General features: G+C 55.1%; 1 protein-coding gene across 1 annotated transcript in view; it reads right to left on the bottom strand.

The window, feature by feature from the left end:
* SULF2 (sulfatase 2) overlaps positions 1-25,272 on the bottom strand; it is a 102,836-nt gene that overhangs the window by 15,026 nt on the left and 62,538 nt on the right. Inside the window, exons 4-8 of the mRNA XM_076010891.1 lie at positions 19,697-19,848; positions 9,882-10,051; positions 5,066-5,216; positions 4,188-4,363; positions 903-1,031 (exon numbers count right to left, since the gene is read on the bottom strand). Of these exons, the coding sequence (XP_075867006.1) occupies positions 903-1,031; positions 4,188-4,363; positions 5,066-5,216; positions 9,882-10,051; positions 19,697-19,848 (778 nt within the window). The remainder of the gene's footprint in view (positions 1-902; positions 1,032-4,187; positions 4,364-5,065; positions 5,217-9,881; positions 10,052-19,696; positions 19,849-25,272) is intronic.

The following is a 25,272-nucleotide window of genomic DNA, read 5'->3' as shown; positions in this document are numbered from 1 at the left end:
GCCACTCCCGCCATCAGTGTCCCCTTCCTGCCCCCCCCCACGACACCTGGGGACAAGCTCCCGCCACCCCACTGTCAGTGTCCCCTTCCTGCCCCCGACACGACACCCGGGGACAAGCTCCCGCCACCCCCGCCATCAGTGTCCCTTCCTGCCCCCCCCACACGACACCTGGGGACAAGCTCCCGCCACCCCCGCCATCAGTGTTCCCTTCCTGCCCCCCAACACCACACCCGGGGACAAGCTCCTGCCACCCCGCCGTCAGTGTCCCTTCCTGCCTCCCCACAGGACACCTGGGGACAAGCTCCCGCCACCCCCGCCATCAGTGTTCCCTTCCTGCCCCCCAACACCACACCCGGGGACAGGCTCCCGCCACCCCTGCCGTCAGTGTCCCCTTCCTGCCCCCCCATACGACACCCACGGACAATCTCCCGCCACCCCCGCTGCGCCACAGCCACAAAGCGCAGGAGCCAGGCGTGCTGTGTGCCTCCCCCAAGGCACTCGCCCTCTCTGGGGCTCACGCCCGAGTTGGCAGAACATGGACGGTAACAAGGCCCAGGCACTGGGGACAAGACGACACCCCCACCCCTGCCGGGAACACGTGACTCGTGCTAAGGCCGCCGTGATGACTGTAGCTGGTGCCGTCTCAAGCTTCGCATAATTCCAGCTCTGACGGGGCCTGAGCCGGTGACCCTGGCCATATTTCAGGGGGGAAGACAGAACCCCAGAGTGGGGACCCTCCTTCCCTTCCGCAGGAGGTGGGTGGCTGGGTGGGCGACCCCAGAACCCGGCCCCTGACCCCTGGAGATGACCCCCCAGACCAACGGGCTGGGGCCCTGAGTTTGCGCTTGTGGGGGGCTGGAGTCCCTCCCCGGCCCGTGTCCCTGCCCCGCCTGCCCCCTCACCGGTTGACCGGCCGCTCGGTGTCCAGCAGCTTGAGGATGGACTTCCCGTCCATGTCCGCGGGGATGCCCAGCCCTGCGATGTCCAGGATGGTGGGGGCCAGGTCGATGTTGAGCACGATGTGGGGGTTCCTGGGGAGACAGGGACATTGGGGCCCCAGCCTGGCTCGGAGGGGCAGCTGGGGGGATGCGGGGCCAGGGGCTGCCTGAAGGTGGGGAAGCTGTGACCTCGTCACTCGGCACCTCAACCCTCAACCCCACCACTGCCCTCGGCAGCGCGAGTCCAGCCCAACCCCTGAGCCTCTGTGACCTGCGGACAGACCAGGACGGACCGTGGCTGGGCGGACAGGCCCCGCCTCACCCCTCCTGCCCTCCCACCCGCCTCTGGAGCCCGCCCAAACCCTGGCCCTGCCCAGCCCTTCCGCTGGCCTCTGAGGCCACACTGGCCCCTCGCTGTCCTCGACAGCCTGTCCCTGCTGTCCCCTCTGCCTGGAATGTTCCTTCCCCAGAGAGCACGTGACACCGTCCCTCACCCCTTTAGTTCTTTGCTTAACCACCATGGAGGCAGCCTGTGCAGACTCTAAGTGGCCCCGGGACCCCTGCCGGTGATCACACCCAGTGGGCCAACGGCACTCGCCGCCGACCCACGGAACGTGGCACAGGTGGCAGGCTGTCGCTCCCATGGTTAGCGACCTGACATTCAACCCGGTCTTGAACAGGCCGGGCGGCTGGCCGTGTGGCTCGAGCCCTCTGCTCCTACTCCCCCGCACAACGGGTGGGGAGTGGACACGCCCCCGTCGAGCCTCCGGATGAGACCACAGCCCTGGCCGCCGCCTCGATTCCAGCCTGAGCAGGGACCCGCGAGGCTGGGCCCCGGCCGGTGACCCCCGCACACCGTGAGCTCGCACACCCGCGTCGTTTCAAGCTGCTAAGTTTGCGGCAATTTGTTCCACGGCACAGATGCCCGGCACGAGGCCCTTCCTGAGGACCCTGCTGAGAACTGCGCCCCCTCACTCCCACCCCTTCTCTGCTTTCTCTTTCTCCTGAAGCCTCATCTCCTCCCGGGGACTACATGTCTCACTCGTTTCTCTGGTGTGCTGCCTACTGCCCAGTTAGACTCCAAGCTGCCAACATCTCTGGTCACTTCTGTATGCCCGGGACTTACACACTTAGAAGGCACAGTGCGTACTCGCGGCATGCTAGCTAAGTGGATCCCCACACATCTGCACCTAGGGTTGCAGTCACCTGTGACCCTACACCCCCAGCGCAGTGCTCCGTGAACATCAGGCAGGCTGCCGAGGGTGCTGGGGGACTTGGGGTGCGGCTGGGGAAGGGGGTCTGAAGCTGAGTCATTAAGGGGCTCGAAGGCCAGTGTGAGGCGTGACAACTGAATCTGGAGGCAGGGGAGCTAGAGAAGGCTGTAGAGGGAGGGGCGCTGGGCTGACGCCAGCCTCAGCAGCTGGACAGGGCCTGCCGCCTCCCTGCCTTTCCCAGCCGCACCATGCCTGGCTCTGCGGTAACAGCTTCCGATGCTGGAGGAGCCACCTGACCCCATTCGGATTCCATGCCTGATGCCCTCAGCCTGGTTCCCTGCCTGTCACCCCTGGCCACAGTGAGTCATTCAGGGACGGCCACACCACCCAAGCTGGGCAGTGAGAACCAGCTTTGGGTCTCCTTTCTGGACCAGTTTGGTTTCTGAACTGGACACCTGGAAGTCTGGAGCTCCCGACACTGCCACCAGGAGAGAAGAGCCTGCCTGGGAAGGAAGCCAGTTCAGAGGAAGCAGGGCTGAGCGACAGAACACAAGAGCACCCTGATTGCATTTTATGACTGCTGGATCCAGCCATGCCTAAAGCCAGAGCCACCCTCAGACTTTTCAGTTACTTTGGTCACTGCAGTCCTTTTATCTTAATTGGCCTCATCTGGTTTGATGAGGAGCCCTGGCTGACAGGCATACCGTGTGTGTCCAGCCCCAAGCCTGACCCGAGCACGCTTTCTCTTGTCCGTGGGCGATGAGCTCTGGGTCCTAGAAGCCGGGTCAGCCTCTGCGGCCAGCCACGCCCACAGTGCCAGGGACTGTGGAGCCCCCCGTGGGTCAGCTGCTTTGCGTTCACGGGGGCTGTTGAACGTCCCCGAGAGGTGCACGGTGTGGGGGCGTGACCAGAGGCCGCCCGGCTTCCGACCCCAGCTCTGTCCTCGTTTTCTGTGTGAACTCCGGCAACTCAATCTCTCTGGGCCTCAGTGTCCCCGGGTGCAAGACAGGGACCTACGAGCACTGACCACACAGGGTCGCCGTGACGCTGACATGAATGGCGTGGCTGTAAGTGCTCGGACCGCGGTCTGGACGATGAGCACAGCGCGGGCGTGCGCTGTCATTATCACAGCTGTCACCGCGGGAGGGGACGCAGACGGAAAGGCAGGAGTGACGTCATGAGGTCAACAGAGAGCCAGCAGCCTCTCTGGACCTCAACTCATACGGCCTCCTGGAACTGTCAGCAGGCGTCCGAGGCGTGGGACACGTCGGTCTGGAATTCCACACGCGGCGTCCACGCCCTTTCAGCAGGAAATCTGCAGCGTGCCCGCCGACTGCGGGTGTCCCCGCATCTGGCGCAGACGGCCGTCCGACCAAACGAGAGTCTCGATGGCAGCACGTCTGCTTTCCAGAAAAGCCACTCGCGCCGGTCTCCACCACGTCCCCGCTAATCTGAGGAGGCCGCTGCCGTGATCACGGCCTTTCTACACCCTCCTCTGCCCGGACGTAGCGTTTCTGCTGCCGGAACGTGTCATCTCAAAGGCCAACCCAAGGAGAACGGCGGCTGCGCCACGTGGTCCTCCAGGAAGGAGGGGACGGGAGGGGGAGGAGGCCGCTGCAGGCGCTGGCCCAGCCGATCTCAGCGGATGACTGGCTGCCCGGACGCAGGTCCGGGCTCCTCCCCGACGGACTCCAGGCCCAGTGACCCAGAACAGAAACCCAAGCGCCATTCCCACCCACTGGTGACACACACACAAGCCCAGCTCCCTGGATTTCCTGGCATGTGGCCTCAGCACAAACAATCCGTTTCACAGGTGCTAACTGCTCCTGGCCTTTCCTTCCCCAACAGACGGGTGTAAAATGCATCGGATTCCACCCTGGGTGGCATAAGTGCTTCCAACTGGCACCGAGGTTCACCTGCCAACACCGTGTGCCACCCAGGGGCGTGGCTGGGGCCCTGGCTGCACAGGTTGAGCCCCGAGCTGAGCTTAGAGGCCTCCCCGGGACCCGGGGGCCCTTGGGGCTGAGGCACTTACAGAGAGCCGGCTTCCACGTTGGGGCCCCTCACGTAGAACGGGACCCTGATGTCAAACTCGTACGGCATGGACTTCCCTTTGACCAGGCCGAACTGGCCGATGTGGTAGCCGTGGTCGGCGGTGTAGACGATGTACGTGTTGTCCAGCTCTCCTGTCTCCACCAGCATGTTGTAAATCTGCAACACATGGGGGGGGGGCAGTGGGCACGGGGGCGACAGATCTCAGGCCTGTCCCTCCTCTGCTCCGGCCCTTGTCTCCTTTGGGTCTTGGCTCAACTGCCTGTCCCCTCTCAGCAAGGCCCCTGGGGCCGTCCCATTCGTAACTGCAGCCTCCTGTCACTCCCTGTCCCCTCCCCACTCCATGCTCTCCCGGCACCTCTCACCTTCTGTCCCTGTTGCTCATCTGCGGACGGTCTGTGTCCCTGCCTTGGAATTTAGGCTCCATGCAGACTTTTGTCACTTTGTTCCCTGCCTGCTGTGTCCCAAGGACACTGGCACCAATGAGGCTGGACCGTGGCCCCTGGTGCTGGGGGTGACGGCTAAGGGCTGTGAGGTCTCTCTTTTTTGGGTAACGAAAACATTCTAAAGGGTGACCGATGGCTGCACGACTTTGAATACGTTAAAACCACCCAATTGTTCAGTTTAATTGGGCGAACTGTATCCTGTGCAAGTTACATCTCAGAAGAGATGTAAGTAACAGCAGGAAAAAGTATTTTGCCACGTGCGGCTGCCGTGCTGGATGGCTCGGATCTAGAATGTGAGCTTCCCGCGGGACTGCTCAGGGCTTTCCCAGGCTGGCATGGCACTCTGGCTGGCGCTCCCGCTCTGCCCAGCTCCCTTCCCCGGGAGGCCCTGCGGGCAGGGGTTTCAGCCACCTACCGCCTCCATGGAGTCGTCCACGGACATGAGCGTCTGCAGGCGCTTGCGCTGCAGCATGTTGGTGAACTCCATGTGGATGGGCTTCATGGGCCCCGTGTAGCGCATGATCCAGTGCTTGTCCGGGTTGGGCGCGTAGTTGTAGCTCGGGGTGCTGCGGGGAGACGCGCACGCGGCCGTCAGCCAAAGCCGGCCAGCGGTGCCCCGCAGCCCGGGCGACTCTGCTCACTGGGGGCGAATGGACGCCGCCCGGCGGGCTCTGCTGGGCCCATTTCGGCGTTTCCCCGCGTGGGAGGCGTGAGAGGCCGCGGAGTGCAGCGTTGCACGACTCTGAGCTAAAGTGAGAATGCCAGTCCCTGTCCGCTCTCGGGCCCGTCAGTGGTGCCAGGCTGTAACCCTCTCCAGAGCCCGCTCGCCCCTCTCGAAACGGGAGAGGCTCGGGTGCAGAGGCCCGAGCAGGCGCCGGGACCCGGCCTGCATGTGTGGCGCGCTCTGTGCGCATCGTACCTACTTTCCAGCCACCGCTGGCGGGGCTGCAGACTGTCCTCGTGCAACAGATTTTGGTTTAAAACAAAGGAAACTGAAATGATTATAATGCACATATGGCCGAAATCGTGAGACGGTACCAGAATGTGTGCATTTGGGACACGCCACGCTCTTTAATTGTCATGATTATTCTTCCACTTTTGGTGTAATCTCCCACTGATCAAAGCTGAAACAGAGGGTCAGAGAGGGTCGGGGACCTGCCTCATGGAGTGAGTGATGGGGCCAGCGTGCCCTGTGACAACTGCCATGGGGTCAGCGGTGATTACTAACGCTGAGGGGACAAATCTGTGATCATGTCACGGGCTGAGCAGGGCCTGAAGGGCTCACCTAGCGTCAATCTCATTTAACAGTCCTAGGAGCTGGCACTGTTTTCATTCTCCTCGGCTGAGAAATGAGGGAACTGAGGCCTCAGGAGAGGCAGCAACTTGCCAAAGGCGGAACCGGGGTGCAAACCCCAATAGCCACAGGGCCAGCCCCGGCCACCGGCTCACAGACGCCTGACAACGTGGCCTGTCTGGAGTCTCGCATGCCACGGCTGCTCAGGCAGGACCCTGACCAACGCGCTCCTGCTGGAGGAGTGAAGCAGTAGAAAGACACAGTGAATCCAGTTCATGGCCTTGAAACTTTCCAGAAGCTTCCAGTAATGTGTTAGTCCCAGACCAAGAGCACCTCCTGTCACCTGAGCTCCTGCCAGGCCCCAGGATCGGAGCTAAGGAAAACCCCAACTGCAGGGTAGCTGGGTGGGGTGCACTGTTGACAGAAGCTTTCACACTGCGGGTGACAAGCCACCAGGGCCACGTTCCCCTCAGTGAAAGCTGAAAATAAAGGTGGATGCCAGGTATCATGGCTCACGCCTGTAATCCTAGCACTCTGGGAGGCCAAGGCAGGAGGATTGCTTGAGGCCAGCAGTTGGAGACCAGCCTTGGCAAGAGTGAGACCCTGTCTCTACAAAAAAAATTGAAAAAGTAGCTGGGCATGGTGGCGTGCACCTGTAGTCCCAGCAACTCTGGAGGCTGAGGCAGCAGGATCGCTTGAGCCCAGGAGTTTGAGGTTGCTGTGAGCGAGGCTGACGCCACGGCACTCTACCTGGATGACTGAGAGAGACCATCTCAAACAAACAAACAAACAAAAAACCAAAAAACAAAAACAGGTTGAGTTGCCACAGCTTGGAGACAAAAGGCTTTTCAAAATGGGTTGTAAGAGGGCCCGGAGCTTTGGGGAGCAAGTGCCACAGCGGGATTGTAGCAGTGTCTTGGAACCAAACGGGTTCCAGGTAGAGAGGTGGCAGGGCAGCTCGCGCCGCTTGGCAGCTACGCAGACCGCTGCGGGGGGGAGGCGGGAGGGGAGTCACGGCCCAGACGCCTCCCGGACTGGCCCTCGGAGTCCCCGGCTGACCCGCGGCCGCCTGCACTAAGCCCGTCCTTTGATACCGGAACTGCTGTCCCCTGTGGCCGCGCCGAGGCGCTGGAGGGCCCTGGGGACAGGCTGCTCCAGAGCAGCCCAGCAGTGGGAAAACCGCCCCGCGGGCCCAAGGGCCAGATTCCGGGATGCAATTTTTAGCACCATCCCTGAGCCCATTACAAGTTGGGCTGGTGGCCCCAGAACAGCCAGGGCGGCGCTTGTCCAGAGCCTGCGGCAGGATGACTTTCGCAGCCTTTTCGCATGCTCTTTGGAGGAGGATTCCGAGGCCAGAGGGAAGCAGGGCCGGGTCCTGCGCGGGGCCGATGCCGGCCAGCTGGTCACCGGGCTCGGGCCGGGCTCCCCGGGGACCGTGTCGCATTTTCACATGGACCCAGCGCTGCCGACCGAGATCCAGCACCCTCGCCTCCCCGAGCGCCCGCAGTGCCTGTGCTCACAGAGGCCCGAGGGAGGAGACGCCCGCCCTGCTGTGGGGGGCTCACACTGTATTGGGGCGTCGGCAAGAGCCGTGCCCCCACCGCCCCAAGGCCAGCTTTGGTTAGGGTGGGCGAGGCCCCAAGTCCCCTCAGACGCCACACTTGGAAGGGAGGGCTGAGGGCCGGTGTGTGTGTGTGTGTCTGTGCATGCGCCTGTGCTCCACATTCGTATGTGTCTGATCCTGTGTGCCTGCCTATGTGTATTTCTTTGTGTGTGTGTGTCTGCGTGCATGTGTGTGTGTCTGTGTGTGCACATCTGCGTGCATGTGTATATGAATGCATGTGTGTGTGCCTGCGTGTGTCTGTGCATGTGTGTCTGCGTGTCTGTGTGTGCACATCTGTGTGCATGTGTGTGCGTCTGTGCGTGTGTCTGCGTGCATGTGTGTGCGTGTGTTTGCGTGCGTGTGCAGTGCGAAGGGTGAAGGGCCCTGGGCGGTGGGTGGACCCGGGACGGTGCTGGCGTCAAGCAGCATTTGCTGGGCCGCAGGGCTGGCTTGCGGCAGGTGGTGGGGGTGAGGGGATGTGACGAGAGACCCCCAGCAGCAAGACCCAGAACCCCACGGCCCTGTCCCCTCTTCACCCCTTCCTGACTGTCATCAGTATTCACCCCAGCTGCAGAACTCCCTTTTTCTTGCCAGTTTTGTTCTGGAAATGATCATACTCCAGGCTAAGAGCTTCCAAACACGCCCCTGACGAGGTGGAGGGGGGTCTGTGGGTAAGTTGTGGCAGGCGCTGCTCATTCTCATTCCCTGTCGCCCTCATTCCAAAGGGAAAATGACGAGCAGGCCGTGCCAGACGGTTCCGTCGCCAACTCCAGGGCTGCTGGGGTGAAGCCAGCGCCTCCTTCAGAGGGGCTGCTGCGGGAGCAGGGTGCACGCCACGCTTCCCTAGACGGGGCGGGGCCGCCACACGCCCTCCCGCGAGGACGGGCCCTAGTCGGGGCTGGGTGGGGGCTGGGTCCCGGGTGCAGAGGAGCGGGGGGCTTGGGGGCACGAGGCAGTCAGACACGCACAGAGGCGACGCAGCCCTCCTGGGGTGAGGGCGGGGCCGCAGTCCCGGGGATGTGGTGGCTCTCCGTCAGAGCCCCTCCCCAGAGCCCAGGGGACAGCAGGCTGGCACACCGTCGTGCTGCAGCTGCTCTGGGCACCGTCACAGAGCCACTGCAGCCAGGGGCCTGGAGAGCGTGGCGTGTCCTGACTGTGATGGAAATTAATATCCAGGCGGATTCCAGACTGCCCCGGCCCTGCGGCCCTGCAATGTCACAGCAAGGGCTGCTGAGCTTCTCTGCTAAGTGGGAAGTGGTTTGAGGGAGAGAAAAGCAGAACTTCCCAGAAAGAGTTGAAAGCCGGCTGGATGGAGGACTGGGGGAGGGAAGACAGAGGTGGGAGGTGTCAGTGGGAGCTGGACTCGAATCCTGGCTGTGCCACGTAGCAGCTGGGGACCTCAGGTAAGGTCCTTCATCCCTCTGTGCCTCAGTGGCCCCATCTGTTAAGTGGGAATCCCGAGTGTGACAGGCAGCCTCCAAGATGGCCCTAATGATCCCCACTCCTGGTCTTCACGCCCTGCACGGTCCCTCCCACGCTGCAGGGGACTGGTCTGTGTGACCAACCGCACACGCAGAGCGAGGTGTGTCACTCCCAAGACTAGGTTATGACAGACTGTGGCTTCCCTCTTGGCCTTGCTTCTCTCTCTGACCCTCTGCCCAGAGGAAGGCAGCTAGCACGCTGTGAGGACGCTCAAGCAGCCCTGGGGGAGGCCCACGTGGCGAGGACCAGACATGTGAGTGAGCCCCAGGTAAGCCTCGGTGACACCTTGATCACGACCTTGGGAGGCTCTGAGCCAGGACGAGCCACTCCCAGATGCACACTGTTAGATGGTATGTGATGGTATGTGCTACATTTGGGGTGACTTGTTACACGGCAAGAGATGACTGACACATCAGGCTCACTGTGAGTGTGCGGGGACTTGATGCAATGTGAAGGCAGAGCCTGCCACATCGTCCATAGCTCGATAAATGCGGGCAAATCAAATAATCAGTAGTCTGGTGTCGCTCTGGACCCTTCTCAGAAGCACGTTTTTAAATGTATGAAATAAAATACGTAGGATTAAAGGAAACCTATGATATGCAGGCCCATCCACAGACCTCCTGCTGGGAGGATGTGGATCCTAAGTTAAAACTCATGTCTCTTGTTTTGCTGTTAGTCAGACTGCCTGGATTTGTTTCTCGGTTTCACCATAGACTCTTCTTGGGTTCTTTAAACCAGGAGGGTTAGAGAGAAGGCACAGCTCTGTCCCTGTTGTTAACATGATTGTTACTGACGCCCGGCCCTCCCCCTCCCTGCTAACCAGCGCCTGGCAGGCAGGGTGCTGAGGCTTACATGTGCTGGGACGCATTGGGGAAGAGGCGTGAGTACTGGGGGGCAGAGTCCTCAGGGCCGTGGGGGGCTGCGTGGCTGATGACCATTAGGACCGGCCTGTGCGGGTACATCTTCTTGGAGGTGCGGAAGAAGCTCACGCTGTCATTGGTGATGAGGTCTGTGAGGTAATCCTGGGGGGTGGAGGAGAGACAGGACAACGCGTGAGGATCTGTGTATTCATACTGAGTGTCCACTGTGTGCCAGGCACCGTGGTAGGCACTGGGGACATAGCAGTGACAAAACAAGGCAATCCCTGCCCTCGTGGAGTCGACGGCCAAGGTGGCAGACAGACAGTAAATAAGTAAAATAAACAGTATGTCAAATGGTGCAAAGTTCAGCAGAGAATAAAGCAGAGAACAGGTTAGGGAGGATGGAGGAGGAATTGTAATTTATCATTCATCACAGATATTAAAAGAATAATAGCTAACAATATCAAGTGCTTACGATGTGCCAAGAACCGTTGTGAGTTTACTTGTGTTCACTCATTTAGTTCTTATATAGTCTTAGAAAGTATGTATGATGACAAGCTCTATTTTCCAGAACAGGCAATTAAGGCACAGAGACATTAACTGAATAGCCCAATGTCACACAACTAGTAAATGTTGGACCTGGGACTTCTGAGTCTTGGTTCCTAAGTCTGACATCTTTTCAAGGCTCTGGGGATACTGTTATGCAGGGGAAGTACATTCTTGAGTTCTTGGAGTGCCTATGCTGGGGGCAGGAGCAGAGAAATATGTAAATAAAAGACTAAGATATTAATAGTTACAAGGTGTGAAAGATGAAGAAAATAAGCAGATGTAACAAAGAGTAACTAGGAGCTGGGATAAGGGACATACTTTGGCTGGGGCGGTCAGGTTGGGCCTGTCTAAGGAGGTAACATTTGAGTTGAGGCCTGAATGATGAGGAGCTGGGCATGGGAAGATCTGTATCTGGATATTGCTGGAATCCCCTGGGGAGATTTACTGATGCCTTGGCTCACCCCCAGAGATTCTGATTTGACTGGCCTGTGGTTAGGCCCAGGTATTAGACTTAAAAAACTCCCCAGGGAATTGCAATGTGCAACCAGGATTGAGAATCACTGATCTAGAGGAAAAGTTTCAGGCATAGGGCTCTGAGGCAGGAATGAGGTTGTGTTCTAGAAACAGAAAAGAGGGTGGGGTGGCAACTAGCTACTTGGAAAGAGGATAAAATGTCAGCAGGTAACATACAGAGATAATATAAGGAGCAGCACAAAGGCATGCAGCAATGTCTCCAGAAAAGTAAGGGGATGACTTACATGTTGGGATGGAGAAGAGAAGAGTTGGAAGAAAAGTAAATGGCCAGAAGTTGGGGGCTTTAAAAGCTCAGCTAAGAGGTTGAGCTCTGCATAAACTCTTCTTGATTTAGTAAATCTTTTAATTGCTAATCTCTTTTAAAGGTGATGAGTTCTTGAAATTTATGCTTTGCTTTCTAGAAAGTAGCTCTGCTCAAATCTATCACTTTCAAAAGATATATTATTTCAGAGAAAAAAAGGTGAAGAAGGGACTCTATCTTCTACCCCAAAGTAAAGTGGACAACATATATACATACCATGAGGTATTCATACATCTACATGTATCTATTATATCCATATGCACAAAGATGGTCACTGCAATATTGTTTATAGATCAAAAACATATTGTAGTGACCAAGCAGTAGGCAGATGACTAACTTGCACTGCTTTCCTACTATGCAATGATGTGCAGAATTAAAAAGGCAGTTACATCTATAGTTACTGATATGTAAAGCTGTCCAAGATACACTATTAAGGGTAAGATCAAGCTACAGAGTCAAATCCAGGAAGATTTTATTTTTTGTGTGCGGGGAAAGAGGAAAGGCAGGGTGGAGACAAGAAGTCATACCCCAACCTTATATATTTTTGAGCATCAGGGAAAGATCCAGAAGGAAAGATATTGAAATGAATTAGCACTGAGGACTTGGAAAAGGGGAAAGAAGGGGAGAAAATCATTTGGTACTTTATATACATTTCGTTGAATACTGTTTATGAATTAGTATTTAGAAATAAAAAGGTTTTATAAGGTGGCTCTATAAAATTCATTACATAAAAATTATGTTATATACTACATTAAGCGGAGAGCTGCTGCCATAGTTTTAGAATATGAACTAAAGGTATTAGAAAATTTCTTAAAATGACAAAGATAACTAACAGTGAATCTAAAAATGGTGCAAGCTCTTCTGGGTGAACAGGAGGGGTCTGTACCCCGACAGGAAATCATCAGTCAGTGCCTGAAGGGGATGAGTCAGGAAACGGCAACGACCGAGGCGGGAACCACCAGTAGAAACTTGCAGCCTCTGGCGGGGGAGTGTCGTGGGAAGAGGACTGTTGCTCTTCATCATAAACCCATCTTCACCATTTGATCTTGGAACTATATGCCCGTTTGGCTGTGATTAAACATTTTAAAAAATATTAATATAAAGCTACCATTGACCTTCATTCCCAGCAAAAGATGTACAATGGGATTATACAGCAGTGACAGAGAATAAACTAGAGCTACATGGATCAACATGGATTAAATACAGATAAATCTTACAATATTCTACTGGGTGACAAACTCTGTGTATAATAGCATTTATATAAAGTTGAAGAATACACACAACAATATGGTGTACCTTGAGCGATCTGCACGTGCAATGAAAGAATAAAGGCATGTCGGGATATCGTTACCTCTGGGGGAGGGGCAGGTGGGAGCAGAGGAGACCCAGGAAGAGCAACTCAGGGGCTCCCACGGTCTCCGTGACGCTCCACGTTTGGCAAGTGTGGGGGTCAGATACTGCTCCAGCTTCTCAAGGCTGGCGTGAGGGGTGAAAGTGCTAATAGGTGTGAGGCTCATCACAGTGTCCTGCATACAGCCAGCTCTAAATCCTAACAGTCACCTAATTATTACTGTCTCGGTGGCTGGGCAGCGTGTTTGCATGTCCCTACCAGACCTCCTCCAAGGCCACTCCTTTGCAAGTCTTCCCTGATCTCTGCTGGCTCCATGGGACCTCTGCCATGACAGCTGACACTCGCACCTGCCCCCACGCCACCCATCCACGCGGACTGGGTGGGAGGACACTACCCCGACTCCCTCCGTGGGCAGTTAGTCTGGAATGGGCCAGCGAGCTACCCACCATCCCTCTGGCCACAGCACGTGAGCCAAGTCCAGGCGTCAGCATTAGGATGAGGAGGCCCGGGCCAGGGTGGTGGGGACCGTGTCCCGCTGTTTGGGAGGCAGATGGGGAGAAAGGGCGTGGCCACTGACTGGAGGTGTGGGGTGCACTGGCTTCTGGTGTGGCCATTTGGGGGAAGGTTGTGGGGGGGTCCAGGAGAAAGAGGATGTCTGGGTTGGCAGGGAAATGCCCAGTTCAGATCCGGACAAGCTGAGTTTGGGTGCCTGGGGTGAGCCGTGAGGAGGGACTTAGAGATTTGGAGCTGTGAACAGGAAGGTGGATGGCTGGGAGGCCCACACGGGCCGCCAGGTGTGTTTTCTAGAACCCCGAGACTGACTGATAGCCCTTCAGAAAGCCACCCCCAGGCCTTGTAGACTTACAGACTTTCTGCACCTAAAAAATGGGCCTAAGTAACAGCCCCTTATTCAGACGGCGGTATAAATACTTGACAAGAATGTACTAAGAGCCTGGCACCCAGAAAACCATGATGGACATACGCCCTCATTGTTATCACACATTACCATGTCAACTTTGAGAAGTGGACAGTATACCCATTTTACAGATGGGGAAACTGAGGTCACAACACTAACAAGCGATGCACCTAGAGCTAGAGCCAAGGCCTTCGTATTTTTTTTTTTTTTTGGTCAGGCCTATCTTTCTTCCACAAACTAAATGATTAGTGGGAGGCAGTATACGGTGATTTAGAGCAGGTACCAACAAACTTTTCCTGTAAGGTAACAAACGGTAAACGTTTTAGGCTCTGCGTGCCGTGTGTCTCAGTCGCAACTACTCATCGCCGTGGCCGCAGCAGGAAGGCGGCCACGGGGTAAATGAGCGGGCACGTCTTTGCTCCAGCAAAGCGTTGTACGCGGACAGAATTTTAATCTCATATATTTTTCACATGTCATGAAAATTACTCTTTTAAAAAATTTACGGTGGTTAAAAAAAAATATGAGACCTACCCTCTTAACAAAATTTTAGGTGCACAGTACAATATTGTTAGCTATGAGCTCAGCGTGTACCGCAGATCTCTAGGACGTCTTCGTCTTGGGTAATGGAACTTTACACCTGTTGAACAGCAACTCCCTGTTTCCCCCCACTCGGGTCCTGACAGACGCCGCCGTGTGACTACTTAGATGCTTCCTACAGTGGAACCGCGCAGCATCCGTCCTGTGCTGCTCCTTTTCCTTAACACAGTGCCCTCAAGGTTCACCCGTGCTGTTGCGTACGATACGATCTCCCTCTTTCTAAAGGCTGAGTAACGTTCCATTGCACGTGCACGCCACAGGAAAACTACTCTCTTGGTTTTTTTCAACTAGTTGAAAATGTAAAAACCATTCCTGGCTCAAGGGCCGTACAAAGAGTTGGCAGGCCAGAGTTGGCCCACGGGCCGCAGTTGGGACTTTGACACCAAATGGCCTGGGTTCGAATCCTGGGTTCACCCCTTACTAGCTGTGTGGCCTGGCTAAGTTACTTGGCCTCTCTGTGCCTCAGTGTTCTCATCCACCAGTTGGGAATAGTAAGAGTATGTACCTCACAAGCCTTGGGTTAACTTATGCAAAATGATTCAAACAGTATCGGGCACGCAGTGTGTCTAAATAAGTGTCAGTCATTATTCCTCGACAACCACACACCTGCATGCTCCTTGTGACAGTTAAAACAGCACACACAACACTGGGGTTCCCTGTGATCACCCCTCACCACCTCCAACCGCGGTCCTGCTGGGAAGTATCTTTCCCGACGTTCTTGTACGCGTAACAGTACTGCTTTGTGCATTTTTACATTAACTGCATCCTACTGTACATGCTCATTTATTCATCCAACAAATACAGCAGTGGACAAAACAAAGGACAAAAGGGCTTCATGGGGCCTGGGTTCCCATGAGAGGAGCCCGAGTCACCAGATGAGTGAGTAACACACACAGCGTGTGACGGGCAGACGGTGACCAGCTGCGGGCAGGGTGGGGGTGGGGCTTTATACAGGCGGGCCTGGAAGGCTGCAGTGAAGACGTTTGACTGAGGGCCTGAGCAGTTCTACAGCTTGCTTTGTCTAAGCAGCCTTCTGTCCTGATCCCTTCTGATGGCATTTCGCAGCCTGGCCTTATCTTTGTCCCAGGGTCCCCCTGGGTAGGGAGGCTTCATGGTCACGAGTCATTTCTCCCATCAGTGGACTCTGTTGATTTCTTTCAGGAACCAACAAACTGCAACCACACACGCCGTCATGCCATCTCTGCACGCCAGCGAGGCCCTCCAGACAGAGAGGAGGATGCGCTGGGTGCATCTAAGTTCACAGTCTGCTAGCCTGTCCCCAGACTGGCTGTGCAGTGATGTCACCGCCCCAGAGCCTCCCAACACCCAGCGTCACTGCTGCTTCTCTCTGCACCCCTGACCCCGGGAAACCTTTCGTGGCATCTGCCCACCTTTGGATTAGTGACAGGACAGAGAGCTCAGGCAGCCTTCGGAGGGGGACTTGGGAAGGGCCACTGCTCCCTCTCCACCTGGGCCTCCCACCCAGGCCCCCGAGGCCAGCAGTGACATTCTGCCCCTGCAGGGGCACCTTACTGCGCAAGCGTAGCCCAGACCACGGGGCTCCTGGGCTCTGCCTGGGCTGGCAACGCCGGCTCCCTCCTGCTGCCCCCTGCAGGAGGCCCCACCCTGGACCTGAGCCAGCTCTGACTCCACCCAGCCCTGTTACAGCGCCTCCGTCCCCAGGCCCCCGGTAACTGGGCGCCCAGGCATCCTTGCACCTCTCCCAGGGGGGCTCTTCCCATTCACGGGGGAGACGTGGGACAGGGTGCGGAAACGGGGCACAAGAGCAGACGTTCTACGTCCCCGTCCTCAGTCCAGAGAACCCTGAGTATTCCCGGGTAACTTGATTATCGGGCTGCTCTGAGACAAGGCACGGACGTGGCGAGGAATTTTAAAAAGGAGGGAGTGTATTTTTCAGGATATTTAGAGATTCTGCCTGTGATGAGGCCGGGAGGAGGGAAGCTGCGTGTTCAGCCCTACGAGACTGTAATTTACATTTCCAAGGAGGCAAGCAGGGTCGCCGACCCCTCCCTGCAACTTTGGAATTCATTCGCTTGGGAAGTCGTGATGCCTGCTGTGTGCAGGGTGAGTCTTGGGGGTACGTGGGGTGCTGCACAGATGACAGGACATGTGGTGTCTGCCAGCCGGGCATGGCCAGGTCAGGCTTGCAAAGACGAAGGTCACACATCAGCCCTGATGAGCTGTCAAAGGTGGGAGGGATCCAAGTGTGCCGGTGTTTCCAGAAGGGAGCGGGGCAGGGTGTTTTCTGGCTGTTGAGCACCTAGTCAGCATCCTTCCAGCGGAGCCCCTGCATTTTTGTTTGGGGCTCTGTTCTCAGCCAGGGTTCTAGGGTGGGCATCTGCTACCCCTTCTCTAGCTCAGGAGTGGTCCACGTGACTTATAGCCCATGGAAACATTGCATCCCCCGACCATGCTGATTGGCTCAGGAGCAGACATGTGACTCATCCAGAGCCAATGAGATGCAATGCAAGTTGCAGGGAATCCTGGGAAAGAGACTCCCAGACTTACAGATGGGCAGTAAGCTAAAAGGATGTAGGAAGGCCATATTGCCATGTGGGGTGAGGGGGAGAGTCTGGGAATGGGTCTAAACAGAAGAAAACGGAGCTGACAGTAGAGAGAAACCAACTTCTCAGGAGCACATTTGAGCTCCTAGATCCAGCCATGCCTGATACCATTAACGCTGGATTTTCAGTTAAAAAGTTGAATTTGGTTCATCAATTAAGCCATTTTAAGTTGAATTTTTGTTCTTAAACAACTGACAGAGCCAAGTCTGATTTTAAAAAGTTGCCTGGTAGTTTAGGGCAAACTGGAAAACTTTATGGAAGAGAAGATGAGTAAGACTTGGTTAAGTTCAGGGCGGGAGAGCACTAGTAAAGACTTTGAGATGGCTGAATAACAAGCCTGGTCTGGGCGAAATAGCCCATGCTGGGGATGACAAAATAGGAGCGAGGGCTGGAGTGTGTGTGTGTGTGCATGTGTGTGTGCACACGCTCACACATACTTCCACAGTGGCGAGGTGTTCTGACTTATGTGCACATACCTTCACATGCAGTTGATAACACACCATCATGCACCAGACTGGCAGTTCCATGAGGACCGTGAGTGGGTCTGCTTTTGTTCGCCCTTGAATAGCCAGCACCTGGCACAGTGCCTGGCACACGGCAATCTCTCAATAAATACTTGTTGAGGGGGCAAATTAATAATGTAATCAAGTTTGGCCCACTCACCTCATACGTTTGTCATGACTATCGGAAATACTACATATTAAACACCAGCACATTGCTCGGCATTTAGTAGGTGCTCAATAAACAGAAGTTCACATTATTAAGTATGCTAGGGTGTGGTCATTTTCCAGATCTGGGAGTTGAGGCTCTTAGGCAGGGGTCCTCAAACTTTTTAAACAGGGGGCCAGTTCACTGTCCCTCAGACCGTTGGAGAGTGCAGCGCACATTCCACACATGTGCACTGTGGGCCTGGGACGAGTCCGCTGCTAAGCAGGACAGGTAGCGGCGGCAAAAACACCCAGCGGGCTGGGTAAATGTCCTCGGCAGGCTGCATGTGGCGGGCCGGAGTTTGAGGACCCCTGCTCTTAGGAGTAAGTAGCATATCCAAGTATGACATAACACGTGTGAGCACTGGTGCTCTGAACCCGAGTCTACTGACTCCAAAGTTGACACTCACTGTACAGCCCCTGGAGGTGCAGGCGGAACAACAAAGCAATGGGCTACAAAGGCTGCAGACCTGCGGGTCGGGTGTGCTTGAATCATGCAGAATTTTAGAAAAGGCTGAATGAGTTGCCAATATCTACAAATCAGGAGATTTCACAGGTGAAAAATACAAATTTGTGGCTTCTGTTGAAAAACCTGGAAACCTGGCCATGGTGGGCCCACATTTCTACGAGGGCCTGATCTGGGAGTTTGCTGCCCCTTTTAGACACACACCTTCTCCACACCCTGCTGCTCACCCACTCCCAGCTGACGCTGTACGTGTGGCTGCCTGTCCCCTGGTGACTTCTGCCTAGGGGCCTCGTGTGGCAGTTCAGAGAGAAGAATCCCAGAGAGCAGCCCTGAGAAATCGTCACAATAACCCAGATGCCCCTGGGTTATCACAGCAAGACAGGCCTAGGGCCAGTGGCAGTGGGGATGGGGAGAGAGAAAGAGGACGGATGACAGAGGGCCCGGAGAAGGGTGCCCTGATCTAAGGCGAGACGCATCGAGTGTTGATTATGTGCGAGGGGCTCTTCTAATGTTCCACATGTATTAACATACATGATGCTCACAAACCTTTGTGGTAAAACCACAACAAGACAGCACCACAGCCCCAGCTAAACAGTGCTGGTAAAAAGACAATACCAGGTGCTGATGAGGAAGGTGGAGCAACCGGAACGTTCACATGTTTCTCGCTGGGACTATAAACAGGTGGAACCTCTTAACATATCCTATGTCCCAGAAATTCTACTTTGGGTATAAGTAGAAAAGAAAAGGGTACATATGTCCACTAAAAGCCACGAATAAGGTTGTTCACAGAAGCTTAATTTATAATAGACCCAAACTGGAGACAACCCAAATGTCCATCCGTTATGGAATGGATAAATATGAATCTCACAGACGTTATGCTGAGCACGTACTATATGATTCCATTTATGTGAGGTTCTAGAACGGGCCAAAACAATGACAGAAGTCAGAGTAGAAGTCATTCCCAGGGTGGGGTCATGACTCCTGGGGAGGCTTCTGGGGGCAGGGAAGGTTCAGATGGAGATACAGGTGGTGGTTAAACGGACGCACATATGTGAAAATTCATCAAGCTTAAAAGATCTGTGCACTTTACCTTATGTCAGGTGGACTTAAATTAGAAATAGAAAAACTATGACAGAGGGGACAACCACACTAGCAAGTGCTTAGGCAGCACCCACTCACTGTGCCCGGCACTCCTGCTCTTAGGAACGTACAGAACAGAAACGAGCACCTTTGTTCACCAAAAGATGGGTATTAGATTGTTCTCACCAACACTATTTGTAATAGCCCCAAACTAGAAACACCTAAATGCCCAACAGTAGAACGAATAAACAAACCGTGGTCCGTGTGCACAGGGGACGCTAGACGGCAGGAATGGGCTCAACACGACGTTACGCAAAAGCAGCCAAATGTGGAGTTAACCCACAACACCGGCAGTCTGAACGACGGCGTGTGTGGTGGGAGCAGTTGCATGAGGGGACTTCTGGGGCGGGGGGTGGCGGTGACATTCTGCTTCTTGGCCTAGCTGGGCGCTGGTGACACACTGCCTGTTCATTTTGCGAAAACCCACCCAACTGTGCGTCTGCATGTGTCTTGCCGGAAGTAAAACGCTTCAGCGAAATGCTAAAGCACCTAACTCTCGGGGAAACAGAGACTATTTCTGAGAAATCAAAAAACCGAGAAGCAGAGGATGTGTGCGCAGGCTTCAGGTCACACATTAAGTGTCAGAGTCACCAGCCAGAGCCAGGCGCTGCCGCCCCGACTGGGCCGGCCCGCTGGCCCCGGCTCGCAGGCGGCGGCTTACCTTGGCGTAGTCGGAGCCGTGCTTCTCCTTCACCCCGTTCCGGCACAGCGTGTAGTTGTAGAAGCGCGAGTTTTTGAGGAGCCCGACCCACTCCTTCCAGCCCGGCGGCACGTAGGAGCCGTTGTACTCGTTGAGGTACTTCCCGAAGAACGCTGCAGGCGGACAGGGAGGGGAGGCCGCGTGAGAAAGGCCCAGGACGCTCATGCAGCCCCCGCGTGCCCAAGGCCTGAAACCAGCCCATCCCCCGCCACGGAGCCCCGGGCAGGCAAGCGGAGCCTGCGGGCCCCTCTCAAATGCTTTCACGTGCATTAAATAAAATATATGTGACTAAGAGAAAGTCAATTGTTTTGTAATATGGTTATCAAAACGTTAAAAGAATTTGCGATATCCTTAAAAAATTTAATATATTCAAATCAAGACCTTGAAGAGAGCGATCATTTCTAAGTAGTGCCGAGCGAAAACATTTGATTTTGTGACCTATGCAACAACTGCAGTGGGATATTAAAATATCAGGGACTTCTACGGATGACAAAGTTACAGGCTCTGCTGCCGTACTGTGGTTTGTGGTCTACGTTCAAAATGGAAGCGAACGCTAAGTGTGGGCAGTAGGTTAGTGAAAACCAGGGTGTCAGCTTTTTTCCATTCAAGTTTATGGGCCTTTTGAATTTTGTCTACTGCACAGCGACCAGAATGGCTAACATTAAAAAATTTGGCAATACGAAAATGTTGGTGGGCACGTGGGGCGATTTGAACCCTCACACACTGCTGGTGGGTGTGCCACTGGCCCAGCCACTGTGGAAAAGTCTTTGACAGTGTCTGCTAAACACGTTCATAACTTCTCACTCAGCGATTTCAATCTTGGAAGCTTACCCAAAAGTATTCATATGTTCACCAAAAGCCACGTGTGAGGCATGCTCATAGCAGCACATGCGTAACAGCAAATAACTAGAAACAAACTAAATGTTTGTCAACCAGAGAAAGGGTACATGGAACTGCTGCATATTTCTACAGTAGAAAACCACAGAGAAACAAGAGAGACCTAGTGTTACATTTAAGAACGTGGATGCAGCTCAACCACCTGATAATGTTAAGAGAAATAAACCGGATAAAAACACATGCTGCACGATCCCATTTACATGAAAGTCAAAAACAGGCAAAACTGATCTGTGGTGTCAGAATGCAAACTGGTTCTCCTGACACAGGGCAGATGCGCCGGCAGCGGCACGGGGGGTTCTTGCTCTATTTCTCGCGGGAACACAGGTGGTCCGGTGGGCGACTCCTCACTGACCTGCACATCCGGGAGCAGTTCACCTGCGCACATCCATGCTTGACATCACAACAAAGCTTACTGAAAAAAAATCTCCCTAATTCTTCGGGCTATACCGAAAACTCTCTGTGATGAGGTGAAAGACAGTATCTTCTGCGTGACCCTTTTCTGTTTTTCCCTCTAGTGACTGTGTATAATTTTTAATAATTACAACCTACGAAGCCGTTTTTAAGAAACGGGGAAACATGGGAGTGTTTTCCCAGAGTAGGGGTCCTATCCCAGCCTCTGCTTCCCGATGGGCACGCACTGGGGCTCCGGGACACCCGCGGCTGCGCGGCGAGCACGGGACGGTGGCTGCAGGGACTAAGGAGATCTTTCGGGCAGGCTGCTTGGCGCCGTGCCTTGTGCATGGCGAGTGCTCAGGGAGTGCCGGCGGGGAATCCGAGACGGGACGGACGAGAACGACAGAAAGACGGGAGGGGACGTCGGGAAAGCGGAGAGCTGCCCAGGGCGGGGGGCCTGGCCCAGGAGAGCCGAGACGGAGCGGGACCCTTCCACGGGCGTTTTCCTGGAGATCCGGCGGTGGCTGGCACTGCCCAGGAGTGGGAAGGCCCCGTAGGAACCCAAGCGGCTGGACTCCCGAGTCCCCAAGGCAAAGGGAAGCACGTTTGATAACGCGGCGCCCGCGGGCAGGGCCGGGCAGCGAGGGCCCGAGGGAGGGCTGGTCAAACGCCCGCTGGAAGGGCCTGGGCACACAGGGAGGCAGAACAGGAGGGAGGATCGCCCAGCAGCCTGGGGATAAGGCCCAGGGTGGGAGGACAGAGCAGAAATAACAGGAAGAACCTGGCACCCTGGGGAGGGGCGGGGAAACAGCTGTCCCGTCTCCGCGTCCCAGCCAGTGCTACAGAGCGAAACGCGGTTAGGCGGTGGGCAGGCGGTGGGCGACCCTGCGTCTCCGGCCGGGGGTCGGGAGCAACTGACTGAGAGACCGCTGGGGTAGGAGGCGCAGAAAAGTTCCAGGCACGCTAACGGCCTGCGTCCCTCTTCCCCTGGACCACGGCGTGTTCGAGATGCCCTGTTGCTTCCACCCCTTACAGCAGCAGCTCTTGGCTGGGGGCGACTTTGCCCTCCAGGAGACGCCTGGCAACGTCCCGAGACATCTTCGATTTCGTCACAACTTGGGGTGCTACTGGCATCTAGTGGGTGGAGGCCAGGGATGCTGCTAAACATCCTCCAATGCATAGGGAAGCCCCTCTTCCCCCGACTACAAAGAATGGTCCAGAACAAAATGTCAGTGGTGCCGAAGCTGAGAAACCTTGATCTTATTTAAGTAACTCCATAACTCCGCCTGTCATTGGCCCTCCAGCATCTTACCTTTCAGTGTTTTTTTTTTTTTTTTTTTTTTTGAGACAGGGCCTCATTCTATCACCCTGGGTGGAGTGCAGTGGTGTCATCGTAGCTCACTGTAGTCTCAAACTCCTGGGCTCAAGCAATCCTCCTGCCTCAGCCTCCTCAGTAGCTGGGACTATAGCCACACCTGTAACTTTTAAATCTTTTGTAGAGATGGGGTCTTGCTATGTTGCCCAGACTGGTCTTTTTTTTCTTTCTTTCTTTTTCTTTTTTTTTTTTGAGACAGAGTCTCTCTCTGTTGCCTTGGCTAGAGTGCTGTGGCGTCAGCCTAGCTCACAGCAACCTCAAACTCCTGGGCTCAGGCAATCCTCCTGTCTCAGCCTCCAGAGTAGCTGGGACTACAGGCATGCGCCACCATGCCTGGCTAATTTTTTCTATATATATATTTTTGTTGTCCGATTAATTTCTTTTTATTTTTAGTAGAGATGGGGTCTCGCTCAGGCTGGTTTCGAACTCCTGATCTTGAGTGATCCGCCCACCTCAGGCTCCCAGAGTGCTAGGATTATAGGCGTGAGCCACTGGGCCTGGCCCCCAGGCTGGTCTTAAACTCCTGGGTTCAAGTGATCCTTCTGCCTCTGCCTCCCAAAGTGCTGAGATTACAGGCGTGAGATATCGTGCCCGCCTCACCCCTAAGTTCTTTAGAGGCATACTGTGAGAGCTGGCAAGGCCCCTGGAGATCAAATGTAGCTCAGGAAACAAGATCTCCTAAACCTGATGACCTTGTTCCCCACCTCTGACTCTGCCCTCTGTGTGAGGCAGCTCTGCTCCTGGAACACTCCTGGGCTCTTGCTCTGTTCCACACCTCTCCTGTTAGGGAGGGACGACACACAGCTGGAGCCAGCAAACCTCTCTGTAAAGGGCCAGACAGTGAATATTTTAGGCTTTGTGGGCCAGACGATCTCTGTGGCAATGCCTCAACTTGCTGTTGTAGGAAACAGTCACAGTCAAGACATAAATAAGTGGATGGGGCTCTGTTCTAATAAAACTTTATTTACAAAAATGGATGGAGGGCCGGATTTGGTCCAGAAGCCATAGTTTGCTGACCCCTAGCATACATGACTGGTGGGTCTGGAGGGCCAAATTGGGTACACATAACCCAATCCATCCCTTGCTTTTCCTCTGGGGCGAGCTGCCCCCAGGGAGGGCCAGTTTCAAGGAGGCTTGCCCTGTCAGGGTGGGAGGAGGGGTGTGGACTCTGCTTCCCACTACTGACCTCTGGAGTTTAGCCAGGAAGCCCAAGTGCCCGAAGGAAGCCGTGACCTCAAACCTAGCCTCCACCGGAGCCATCGAAGCGCTGCGTTGGCTTTCACCTTGAGTCCTTAGTTTTATTTCTTAGTTGGTTCAGAACCTCAACGAGGAAGAGGGTTAGATTTAATAAGCCCCCTCATAGAGCCCCGACACTTCCTATTCACGGATAATAATACTGGTGGGATACAGAAGTTTCCTTTTGAAAAGACTGAAGTCAAAAGAGTGAAACCGTTTAGGGGAAAAAGTAAACAACAGAATCAGTGTTCCCCTGGGCACAGCCAGGATCGAGGCGGCAGGACCTGCAACTGATGCAGCTCGGGCAATGCTGCCCGGGGTGTGTACGGATTCACATATGCATTCAACAACCATTTATTAGACACCTATAGTATGCCAGGAGTTGCGCCAGGCACTGGAAACACAGGCGCGCATGAGACCACCAGGATCCCTGCCCTCGTGGGCTGACGTTCCAGGGGGCGGAGACCAATGAAGATGATGTAGTCGGTGGTGAAGAAGAGAAAGGAGAATGACAGGACAGAGACAGGCACCCCTGGCCTGCGAGGTCATGTTGGCCTCTCTGGGGAATGACGAAGGGAATCGAGGAAGCTACTCTAGGCAGCGGGACCGTCAGGTGCAAAGGTCCTGAGGCAGGAACATACCCGAGGGCATTTTAGGAACCCTAAGGAGGACAGTGCAGGAGGAAGCAGGTGACATAGCAGGGAAGACGGCTGGATGGTGCAGGCTCCCAGAGGCCACGATGAGAAGCCACCAGAAGCATGGCGGGCACCCTCGCAGCGGCCCACCCCTGCAATATTACATGCCAGGGTTGGCATTTATGTGCGTTTTCCCGGAAGCAGGCCTACAGCTCTTGATCCATTCTGAAAGGAACCCAGGACCACAAGTCATTTCAGCAGCACAGAATGTCACCCACCCCTCAGATTGCAGAAGAGTAAACGAAAACACAGAGGAAAAAAGGCTCCCTGAACTGGGTTCTCTCCTGGGCCCTCCGAGTCCACGGCCAGTCATCCTGCCGGTTTGTGCCTGAAGATTTGGGCCGATGTCCGGAGGCTCAGCTTGGATGCCAATGGGCTTAACTTCTCAGCTGGCTGGGGGGACGCGCATTTCTTGGCGGGGGCGGAGTGTGGGGGTCCTCCCCCTGCCCCCGAAGCCCTCCCCTGCCATCCCGTGCACGGGTGTCGGAGTGTCCGGAGCCACTTCCTCCGCTAGAATCTCCTCTTTCACATCTCTTTCCTCTCTTCAACCCCCAACCCTTAAAAAGCCCAGAAAGAGTTTATTATTCAGGCTCCACGAGGCCCTAGAAAACAGGGCTTCAGTCAGAGGCTTTTAGTGCCAAATTAGATTTTGCTCTCATTTGATTAGATTTCCCCAAGGCAGTTTTTAAAATGGTTATTCCGGCACCGGTTGAGGTGGGAGAAGCAAATTAGCACGGGCCCTGGGGCTCCAGGGCTGGGAGATGCAGCCAAGAGAATGAGCCGGAATTAAAACCAAGATTAAAAGTGCAGCCCAAACCGTGGCCGGTGCCCGGGAAGCTTGCATTTGCTGTGCTCTGGAGGCCCGGACGGTGGGAGAGGAGAGACAAACTGGGGGCTGGTGCGGGGGTAGAGCAATTTGGCAGGCAGATTAGGGGGAATTA

This window comes from Microcebus murinus, chromosome 16, assembly GCF_040939455.1.
Source record: "Microcebus murinus isolate Inina chromosome 16, M.murinus_Inina_mat1.0, whole genome shotgun sequence".
Classification (NCBI taxonomy): domain Eukaryota; kingdom Metazoa; phylum Chordata; class Mammalia; order Primates; family Cheirogaleidae; genus Microcebus; species Microcebus murinus.
The sequence above is the reverse complement of the archived record's forward strand: the minus strand, read 5'-3'. Positions and strand labels throughout refer to the sequence as shown.